Here is an 11,676-nt window from a genome sequence, read left to right on the forward strand (position 1 = left end):
ACAGAAAGTCTTTTTGCCTAAATAATACATGATATTTGATGTTCAGCTGGGCACTGAGACTGGAAGACAATGGGAGTAAGTGGTTTTAATGGGGACAGTGTTCATAATGTCATTACCACTTTGTTTTAGTGATCAAGTTGCGCTCTAATTGAATTCTACCTTCTCATTTGAGGTTTGCAGGTTTGTGTCTGTTACAGGAAATATCTCTTATGTAACTCAAAGACTGTGTCACCAGCAAGCTGCAAATTTGCGTTATCTCTGTCCCAAAACATATAAAGCCCCTCCACCCGCCTTTACCTTAGTTTTATTTGTTATTCTTCTCGTAAACCTATAATCTTTATCTGCCTCAAGAAGTAAGTGTCATATATACTGTATGTCCCTTTCCTCTGTAAGCCAATTACAGAATCAGAGTGCAGGGGAGGGTTTTTCTCATTTAAGGCAGCAAGCCAGGTCATTTGTTGTGCCCAGCCCTCCCCTTCTCAGATTAAATGTCAGGGCAGCAGCTCTAACAGCAGGGACACATGCTTCTCTGGAAGTAGCTCAACCACACAGAGACACTCTCACAGCTGCATATACGATGTATTCAGCTTTTCTCATCCTGATCATCTTAACTGGTAAGACTTTGTGTTGTTTGGAGTGTTATTTCATTAATAGACAGCAGAGTACTTCCCATCCTGCATGTATCTGATTCTTTAAGTTTTTACATTGTTTGTAACAGTAACTTTTCTTGGACATATCTCATAAAGGCATAATAGAGATTAAGACAAATCGGGGACCGAAAAATGTTCAAATGAGAGTTATTGTTATTATTTCCAATAAAAAAGATGAAACTTGAGATTTAAGCAAGGGAAGAAAAAAGGAAAACACAAGTAATTTAATGGGCTAGAAGTGTAGGATCTTTAATGACAATAGACAGTTTTAATTATTTTAAATCCACATTAATCTAATTCTAGATTTAAAAATATTATGAAACTTGAGTTTCCTGAAAACAGTATCCTGACACTACAAGGAAAATTAAATGATAAAAGCACTGCAGACAAAAAAAACAACAGATTAAGAAACAAGAAACAAACTAAGCAGCTGTGTACAAGCTCTCAATTTCTCTTTTTTCCAAACAAAAGTTAAAAATGAATGGCAAAATATATTGTTTAAAATCTAAATTCCAATAGAAATCATTTATCTGACAACTATTTTGCTGTAGATGTGACTTCCTGTCAGAAAGTGTGCAGTTACCACGATGTTCTGGACTATCTGAACCTGACCACAGATAACAGTGTGTTTAAACTGACGCGGCCTGTGCTGGACTACACGCACCCCACCAAAGTAGAGCTGGACATCATCCTGTATGCCATCCTGGCTGTGGTAGGTGCAACATTACTGCATTTATGTGTTATTAATGAGCTAAATGCTACAATGAAGGTGGTCATTACTGACATCACTTTATTTTCAGATTGAGAAAACACAAACTTTTATTCCCTTTGTCTGGGCAACCCTGGTGAGTTTATTTTCTTCAGATCTACATTAGGTTAACACAAAGCACAGCTAATCTTTCTGGGGTCTATATCAAAAATATATGTCAACACATTTCAAAACAACATAAAACTAAAATAAATAAATATAGAAAGCACACTACAAAAATGATAATTTGACATTCATGATAAAGCTAAGCTCCACAGATGTTGTTTTAGGACTTGTTAAATTAAGTATTGTACATTGATCTGTTTGATGCAGTCTTTCATTGGTCTATCTGCTCTATTCTGCACAAGGTGAAATAAAAAACGGCCCAATGAGGATGCAAATCATGGTCTGCCTGAGACACACCTTGTGCATCTCCGTCTTTGACTTTTCTGATAATCTAACCTTAATGCAGATATGGAATAATGAACGCATTTCATGGGACCCTGATCAGTTTTGTGGAATTACTCATATCACAATTCCTCGAGAAATCCTCTGGAAACCAGATGTCTTCATTTATGAGATGTGAGTCAGCAACACACACGGACATGAAGTGTAGTTTATTACAAAATCAAACACAAACAGGTTCAAAAGGAGACACTTTTATTCATTTTGTTCAAATCAAAGTGTGTCAAAAAGTGTTTCCTGGCCTGAGAGATCAATATTTTGAATAAAATTGGATTCACATTGCAAAATAAATACTTTTGGCATGTTAAATCTTTGAAAATCACAGTGAAATGAAGGTCATAACTCTTTTTCTCATAGCTGAATTTGAAATACTTTTTATTTAGAGTGAAATGTGAACAGGACTGCTGAGGGCATATATAACAACCTATAAACTATGACCGCTCACCTGTCATAAGTGTCAAACAGAATTATAATTTGTTAGGTCATCACCAATTTATTTTTCATGGACAATGCTGCTTTGTGATGCTATCTATTTATTAAGCCAGTTTATTGATATAACAGACACTTTCCTGTTTGCAGTTTACGTTGTTTTTGGCTAGACATATTTGTTAGGTACACCTGTTCAACTGCTTGTTAACAGGAATATCTAATCAGCCAATTATATGGCATCAACTCAATGCATTTAGCTATATAGACACTATGAGAACAACCTGCTGAAATCCAAACTGACCATCATTATGGATATCAGTAAGGAGGAATGTTTGCAGGAGCTTGCTTTTTTGCAAAAAATCATTTTATAGTTGTTCAACATCAAATGTAACAGCTTGATATCTGCTGCCATCCTGTGTTTGTTTAGAAGGTCAGGCGCTTCATTGTGTGCACACTTTATTAAAGTACACGCAGCAGCTTTTATACTACTTTAAAACAAACACATTATCCTGCTGCTGTGACAGCAGGAGCTTCAGAATAATTCAGTCAGTTTATAATTAGTATCATCAAATTATGCTGTGTAGGTGCTCTGCAAACATACTGAAAGAGAGAATAATGTGTGTGTGTGTGTGTGTGTGTGTGTGTGTGTGTGTGTGTGTGTGTGTGTGTGTGTGTGTGTGTGTGTGTGTGTGTGTGTGTGTGTGTGTGTGTGTTGTGGTCTTAGGATACAGACGGACGACTCCCCTCAGAGTTATTACATCTCCGTAGCCTACGATGGGACGATCACTTCTGAGGACGACATTAAGATTGTCAGTACCTGTAAGATGGATGTCCACAAGTTCCCCTTCGACACGCAGAAATGTAACATCACCATTGGTTCTGCAAGTCACTGTGGTGAGGGAGGATGAGTGTTCTGGTGTGTTTTCTCCTGCTTTCATAGTTGTTTGAACTCTGAAACGTTTCTCTCATTCTTTCTGTCATTTCCCAAAACAGTAGATGAGATGCGACTTTCTCCTTTCTCCAACTCCTCCCGGGCCACGCAGTTTTCCCGTGAAGTGATGAAAACACAGGGAGAGTGGGAATTCCTCCAACTGTCCATCTCCAAAGTCAATATGACCTTTGAAAATAAACTGTGGGAAAGCCTCATATACACTGTACGTAATACACAGAAAGAAAAACACAAGTGGCAAATTACATTAAAAAAACAAAAACAAGATAAGAGACGTCATTAACATTTACATCTCTACAAGCCCAGTTCCAAAAAAGTCAGGACGTTGTGTAAAACGAACAGAGAAAACAATGAAATGTTTAAACTGAGACATTTTTCAATTTCATTAAAAATATTTCTTGAAATAAAAGCTTCTCGTATTCACAAAACAGGAATGCTGCAGAACTGACTACAATGGTCTTGTGATAATAACTTTATATGACCAAATCAAGCAATTTATGATAAATAACCAATTTTAAAAGTTACTTCTGCAATACTACACCCACACAATATGATAACTTTCACACAAGGTAAATCTAACCTAACCACTGAACCCGTTTTCCCAGTTCAGCATGAAGAGGAGACCACTCCTCCACGTTATTAACTTCCTGTTGCCCATCTTATTCTTCCTAACTCTGGATCTCGCCTCCTTCTTCATCGCTGACCATCGAGGAGAGAAGCTGGGCTTCAAAGTCACCGTCCTGCTGGCAATCTCCGTTCTGCTGCTCATCCTGAACGACATCTTGCCCTCCATGTCCAACAAGACCCCACTCATAGGTAAAGACTCCTTCCTTAAGGGATGATGTTTAAGTGTGGTGACGTATTTCATGTATGTAGAAGAACCAGATACCAAAAGAAAAAAAAATAACTGTTGCTTGTTTCATCCTTTCAGCAACATACTGCATTGTGATTTTTGCCCTTATGCTGCTCAGTCTGCTGGAGACAATTTTGGTTACACATCTGATAGAAAAAGACTCCCAAGTCAAGCTTAAGGTGAAGAATGAACATAAAAAAGCCAAAACTAATAAAAGCGATGCAGGTGAGATACGTAAAAAGCTTCTCAGATACTGATCACAGATTTAGTCTATAGTATCAGTCTGCTAAAACAAGAATTCAGATCTCAGGTAATCCCTGAGAGAACCTGCAAAGGAAAAATGCTTTAAAACATTAAATGCAGTAAACATGAAAAGTGTCTGGAAACACAAGCAAACATATTGAAAAAGAGAACAAAAAGAAGGCGATGATTTGCATGCTGTACATTTAATTTCAAAAGCTTCATCTTATCTTTAGTTAGCAGATGTTTCATGTTTTAAATGTGTGTAAATTCTTGTGACAAACCTACTGTTTGCTTTCAGAAGACAAAAGACAGACCTGCTGTTCCTGCATCTGCATAGTGTCCAGTGATGAGGAACAGCATGAGCTACTGCCTGTTGCTGAAGTGGTACAGTTTGAGCACATGCATGCAGATATTGCATTAATATGACATGACAGGAGAGCAAAATCGTATTAACATCTTTACAAGATCTTAATTAATCAGTGACAACAAAACAAATGTGTAAATTCATCTTGAGTGGGATGAATAAGATCTTCAGAGCACACATTTTGACTGGCCAACATCAAATCAGGGCTCAGATTCCTGTTTACAGACTAAAAAGAAAAGATACTTTGTTGTGAAGAATACAACACAGCCTTACAGAAATGGAAGAAATTAGCATTGATTATGTTGCAGTATTATTTGGGGAACCTCTCGGGTCCTGATATATTCCCCTGGACATTACTGTCACATGAAAGTAATGATTTGGATAAAGCTGTTGTTGGTCAGTGATAAACTATGTGCTCTGTAGCGCTGGAGGAAATGTTTTAAATAAAATATCATTGCTCTGATGATGAAATAAACTTGCTCTAAATAACTGATACTAAGATTATTTATAAATGGGATTAAGTTCCCTTAAACACACAAGAAAAGCCCCCAAAAACACAGTTTTGGAGGAAAATGACTTAGGCTAAAAATGATCGTTGATACAATAACAGACAGTTATTAAATTATTAAAAGTACATGCAGTTTTAATAAAAACAAAGACCAAACTGTTGTTGCAGCATTAAAACACCAGGGGTCAGTGCAGATGGATGAGGTTACAGAGTGTTACATGATGGTTCAGTGCAAGATTCAGTAGTTTTACACATGAACCCTCACATTTATTAAGAATAAGTAAGCGGTGGCACTAAATAAAAAGTAAAATGCTAGTATTCACAGATGTAAGATTGTTGTAAAATATTTATTTTCATTATCTTTAAAATTGTGAGTTTCTCGTGTGTCAAAACCTATTTCCTGTTTAATCAAACTATTTGAACCAATATTGGGAAAAAACCTTGTGTTAATAAGCGTTACAGTATAATAGAGGTGCTATACTGAGCTACCTACAAAATGTTGCTGGTAAATACCTGCTAATAATGCAATAAATATGATTTTTTTTTTAGACGTGGGACCCCCCCCCCCCCAAAAAAAAGAAAAAAAATTGCTGGCATCTCTGCGATAATGCAGAGGCCTGATATATTTTTTCCCATCAGGCCTCATTTCAGCGTGAAATAGTCATACAAGATTTGATTTAGCTGGAAACAGCAGAGGTAACGTCGCAAAGCAAATATAGGCCAGTTATTATGCTGATTGTGCTCATAATATCAATTTATGTCCATTCAATGTTTTTAGACTCCAGATTAGTGTTTTTGCCACTATTGCTCATGATGCAATATCACTCTCATCACCATAAACTCTCTCTGACATCCTTCTTTGACTGCTTGACTTTGTGCAGGTTAACAACAGTAATCATACAGGAGAGTATAATGTGCTGGTGCTGATCCTGGAGGAGCTGAAGGAGCTGAAGAAATCACTAAATCTGCACCTCAGTGGCAGCGAAAAGGGAGGGAAGTACGTCCAGTGGGCAGCCAGAATCAACAGGGTTTTCTTCATTTTCTATGCTGTCACTGTGTCGCTCTTTCTCTCTCTCATGTACACTGAGTGGAACACTTAGAAATGTAGAGTATTTCCTATTAATACTACAGTTTCTGTACAGTAGAGTATTTGTGTCAAAATATGGCTTGTATTGTCTTTTTGTATTTTAGGACATCATGTTAATGTTGTAAAACCTTATTATTTTTTGTTTTATATACACTTTATATAGTTTCGCGTTCAACTTTTCCATAGTTAAAGTTAGATGATCCCTCAGACATGTATTGGAATGAGAATGATCAAAGTGTTAACCCTAAATGTTTGGCTTGATTAATCAGCCATCACTTTAGAGGCCAAGCTGTTGTATTATGCTTAATGAATGCTGAATGAAGTGTCCAATAAACCAAGAAACAGAAAAACCCAAACTACTTAAACAATGACTCAGTTTGTGGGCCATAATAAACAAATATTATCATCTCAGAATATTTTTTAATAAATAAAGCCTTAAGCCATCACATGTCTCTTTATATTTTGTTTCCAATGAGTCAGACATTCATGTAATTTTTAAAAGTGGTCTTCAGCAACAGTTCCCCAGGCTTTCTGAAGGTCTTGAAAAGTTTCAGAAGGATGTTTTTTATTAATTTATTTGTTTGTTACATCACTTAACTCTGACATATGAATCATTTAAGCATAAAAAGCCACCTAAATCAAAGAATGAACTGGTGTTGTGTCTGTACATGTCAGACAACAACAACGAAAACACTGTTTTGAAAATGCAACTTTAGACACTGTGTTGTTAAAAGTCTATTACATTAACATTAAGGGAAGTTGTTCCCATTTCTTTAGCTGAATTTACAAAAAATGTCAAAGAAGAAGAACATGTTTATCAAAGCGCTTTATATCAGGTGTGCAGTGTGCACTTTGACTGGATATGTGAAAGGCAAAAGAAGATGTGGCAGGCCTAAAAAACTAGCAGATGAACAGTATCTGAAAGGCTATCCACAGCCTGGTCACAACCAAAAACATCAATATTATTCATATAGTTTATAGCATCCCAAAAATCTCTAAATGTTTTGTTGTAGACTCAAAGAGAAAAAATACTTCAAAAAATGATTTAACGGTAACAAGATGAAAGAAACCTCAGACGAGCAAAAGGAGAGGGTTCCCTCTACCGGTGCAGGCAGGCATGTCATAGATGTTTGCTACAGGAGAACAGCCTGGCAGATTAGTGTAAAGGACATTTGAGATTAAATCCTGCCTGCATCTAGTCTAATGTAAACTGGACAGGGCAGTAAATCAGTCATTATCAAAGGGGAACATCTATCTTCAAACTTCATCTATCAAACACGCACTCACTGACCTCACTGATTTCATATTTCTGACGTTCAATCTCTCCCGCCTGTCATACTTCAGTCCTCCTTCACCTCACAGCTCATTTGTTAAAACCAATCATGTTCATTCTCAGCCACCTGATATCGTGTTGTAAACATATTATGAGAAAAGAGGCCAGCTAGTAATTTCATTCAGCACAGGGTGGATCTGGGGTTAGTGGACTGTTCCTCTTTTATTGTCTACGCCATTGAATCAGCCATGCTGGCGTGCACCACTTTACCATTTGGACTTTAAACTGCACATTAAAAACAAAAGCAAACACACATTAAGGTGTTCTTTGATAGTAATGATAAATTCTGCAAACCTTTAGTGTTGTCATTATGACTATTACCAAACTTAACTCAGTTGTCTACTTTGTCTATGCTAGTTTGCAGTTTATTTACTTAAACAATTTTTCTACAAATCAAAGTTGCATCTCCAGTGGTGTTTTTGTGTGTTATAGGATTAAAGTAGAAACAGCAACCTTTTTCACTCACTATGTTTTTATACACCACTCTGCATTTACTTACTAGTTGTTATTAATCTCTAATTGTCTTCCGCAGCATGTCCTTGTTCTGTCTTCATCCCCAACCAGTTGTGGTAGATGGCCACCCCTCCTTGAGCCTGGTTCTGCTGGAGGTTTTGTCACGATCCTGGGTCTTTTGACCCAGCGTTTTGAGATTTTGTTTATTTTGATGTTTATGTTTAAGTTCATTAGGTTATCTAAGTTCATTTGTTTATTAGATTCCCCTTTGTGCTGTCAAGCCCTGTGTTAAGTCTCTCTTGTCCTTTATGTGTTTCATGTCTGCATGTCTTTTGTTGTCAAGTTCGTGTAGTCATGTCTGCGTTTCATTTTGTTTCCTGTTTTATTTTGAAGAGGTCCTGTGTTCCTAGGTTAAATGTGTTTAGTTTTACTTTTCCCCTGTGAGTTCATTATGTTCATGTGGGTAGTGCTGTTTTGATCTTTATAGTTATTATTACGCTAGGTTTGTTTATGGTTATTGTGGTTATAATTCTTAGGTTTTGTTATATGGCTTCCTGTGTTCCATGTTGTGCTTACGTGATGTCTTTCTGTCCCATGTTTCAGGTCCCTATGTTCTGTCTCCCCAGTCTTTTAAGTTTACATATCTGGAGTTCAGTCAGTGTGTTTCCTGTTTTACTTTGAAGGTCTGTGTCTCATGTCAGTGTTTCTAGTTTTGCTTCCCTTGTCTCGTCCAGCCTAATTACTCCCAGCTGTGCTCTCCTTCTGTGTCTCATTTCCCTCGTTATCCCTCTGTGTATTTAAGCCCTGTGTTTCTCTTTGTCAGGGTTGTAGTGTCCCTCATAGCTGTGTGATAACCCCTGTGTTTTCATGTATGATTTATTATTAGTGTTTCCAGTTTAGTTTTGTTCTTTGTTTCCCTTCCACCCCTGCAATAAAGCAGTGTTTTTGAGTTCACGTTTGTCTTGGTGAGTTTTGCGTTTGAGTTCTTCTCTTGCCTGTAGTGATGGTGAGATGAAGCCTCATGATGAACTGAAGCTTTCCACCCAATTGGTCGACTCATTGTTCGAAGCTAGTGATGGCCAAATGAAGCTTTCCGAAGCACTGAAGCTTGTATTGAAAAACGGTTCATTACTCGAAGCTTTTCAACACAGTCCTCTCCGGTGACATCTGGTGGTGAAAATTTTGAAGAGCAGCTTGAATCTGCAAAATAAAACGGACTGCTCAATTATCACTGCTCACTCAAGAGTGGAGTTCTCTCCGATATTGGGCCACCGTTCCGTTGCTTTGAACATGTAATTGGTTTTGTTTTCTCGATTGGGGGGCTGAAAAAATGTAATGCGTATCTGCGTAATACATTTTGATCAATAAACTTTCCCTATTTAAACATGCACTATGGTGTGGCCTTTCTTTGCTCATAACTCCTTGATGTTGGTAAATACAATAAGTGAGCAATATATATAATATACATATGATAATGCACAGCACATTATGGAGTATGCCCCTGCTGTGAAGTCCTGCCTCCATCTACTTGTCGTTTAATCACTGGACAGCTGGACAGGTTCATACAAAATATTAGATTAGGCCAATTCCTATACATATTTTTGACCTAGGGGTAGGATTGATTGTGAACTGGAAAGGGAAAATGCTTAGGAAGCTGAGTACGGCTGCATCGTCACTGATTTGTAGAATCCTTTTGATTCGATACAGGATCCGATTCAATTTGATTGGAATCTGGAAAGTTTTGCCCCAGTCAGAAATATTACAATTCTGATCATTTAACAGTATATATCCATAATTTCGTATCTATTAAAAGAAAGCTGACACATGTGAGACTTAATTAGAGATGTAAACAGAGAGTTATGAAACCTGCAGCTGCAGAAGCCAGCGAAAAAAAAAAGAGGCAAACACAGCGCGGACCCGACGACACATCAAAATCTGATTCTGACGCGTCGGGTCCGCGCTCTGTGTTCACGTTTGTATGCAGAATCCGTAAACCTGCTCGCAGTTACTGTTTTAGCTGCATGGTGTTTGACAACATGTTGTGAGGTTTAACCTGAGATGCTGGCGTTTCAGGCATAATAACGTTAATTTACAAATCGACACGGGATTTTAATGAATCAATATCACTTTATTCAATTTAGCATGGATTGTAATCAGAAAAGCGATAATCAAAACCCACCCCTAATCAAGAACTTGCAAAGTAAAAACATGATCTATGTCAGGTAGCCCTTTTGTTATTTACATTTAAAAAGAGGATTAGTGTTACTGTGCGCTGGCTGAGTCTGTTTCTTTTCTTAGAAATAGTTTCTCCTGCCCTGGAGAAAATCCACTTGCATGGAACAGAAGAGGCTGTGGAGTGCAGGAACCACACTGCAAGCTGGTAGATATGCAGGTATTCCTGGGTCCTGCAGACTATCACCTAAAAACAATAAACAAAATGATTTTCTAAACTGTAGCAATGTAATGTACGTATAGTGCCAAATACATTTTTGTAGTCTTCATTAGCTTTAATTCACATAGAAGTGTTCCTAAAGTCATATGCTGTAATGGCATTTCCATTATGAAAACATGATTTTGGACATGTCAGGTTTTTCACTTCGGCAGATAAAATGAATTGAGCAAAATCAACTCAAAATATTTCCACACGCCAGAACGTCCTCTCTTCCTCGCTGGCTCCATATCTGTCAGTGGAATGATCACCTCGTCGCTATCTGTCACCATCAACACACTCCACGAATCCCGTGGATGATTCACTTCCTTATATCCGTTTGAATCAGGTACCGAAGCAGTTACGTGCGTAATGAAGCTTCGGACGTCACTGGTCACGTGACTTTTGCCAAACGAAGCAAGCCTCGACACAGTGCTTCTGAACCAGTGTGTTGTTTTTTTCGACACACGCTCCGGAGCGTCAGCTTCAAGCGGGCCATCACTATTCGAAGCATTGTGATGATTCATTTGCTCTACTGCGCCATCAAGTGGACAATTCAAGTGAAGCGGGCTCTGTGATTATAATGATGTGTAAACCTCTAAACTGAATAAATAAATTGTTTTCTTGGTTATTTATCCCGAATATTGTCTCAGTATGTGTGATACAAAAGAGAAAGTGGAAAGTATCAGGACAGCGTTTTGGTATGATTGTGTAACTGTCAGCCTCAGACAGTCAGTCAATAGTATAATTCAGATCATAGATCTGTACATTTGCATATTTGTATAACTATAAAAAGAAAGCTGACACTTTCGAGACTTTATCTAATGTGTAAGCATCACAGCAGCCTTTGTGTCAACATAGCTGAGGCTAAAACAGAAAAACGATTTTATAAAAATATTCAGCAGTAGATCAAAACCAAAAGAAAACCATCAATCAACAAATGAACATTACCTGATGCTGCTGAATTGAAGCAGAGCAAATAGAGGTTTTATTAGAGACACACCTCAGCGTTTTGCAATTTTGCATAATGTTAAAAAGTTTCAATTATTTTAGTAGCCTATTGAACGGCAGAAATTAGGTTTTCTTTTCGGAAGTATTTAAATGGGAAGGAACAGCGGCTGACAAACAACGGAGGTCTTATGCGTAACAAACAAGCGAATAATGCA

General features: G+C 37.6%; 1 protein-coding gene across 1 annotated transcript; it reads left to right on the forward strand.

The window, feature by feature from the left end:
• The first annotated feature begins 535 nt into the window (after nt 1–535).
• LOC308391292 (5-hydroxytryptamine receptor 3A) lies at nt 536–6,641 on the forward strand. Its single transcript, XM_080873872.1, has 10 exons — nt 536–614; nt 1,202–1,362; nt 1,451–1,495; nt 1,871–1,980; nt 3,017–3,186; nt 3,286–3,446; nt 3,847–4,057; nt 4,173–4,319; nt 4,636–4,721; nt 6,091–6,641. Exons 1-10 carry the CDS (start codon nt 578–580, stop codon nt 6,307–6,309), a joined length of 1,347 nt encoding a protein of 448 aa, XP_080729998.1. The 5' UTR covers nt 536–577; the 3' UTR covers nt 6,310–6,641.
• The last annotated feature ends 5,035 nt before the right edge of the window (nt 6,642–11,676 follow it).

Source organism: Rhamphochromis sp. 'chilingali' (assembly GCF_963969265.1).
Source record: "Rhamphochromis sp. 'chilingali' genome assembly, chromosome: 22".
NCBI lineage: Eukaryota > Metazoa > Chordata > Actinopteri > Cichliformes > Cichlidae > Rhamphochromis > Rhamphochromis sp. 'chilingali'.

What these genes read in the sequence shown, in the direction of transcription:
- LOC308391292 (XM_080873872.1), top strand. Translation starts at nt 578, where the DNA reads ATGTATTCAGCTTTTCTCATCCTGATCATCTTAACTG. An exon ending in CAACAAGACCCCACTCATAG is followed by an intron (nt 4,058 to 4,172) that starts GTAAAGACTCCT and finishes TCATCCTTTCAG; the next exon opens with CAACATACTGCATTGTGATT. An exon ending in TACTGCCTGTTGCTGAAGTG is followed by an intron (nt 4,722 to 6,090) that starts GTACAGTTTGAG and finishes GACTTTGTGCAG; the next exon opens with GTTAACAACAGTAATCATAC.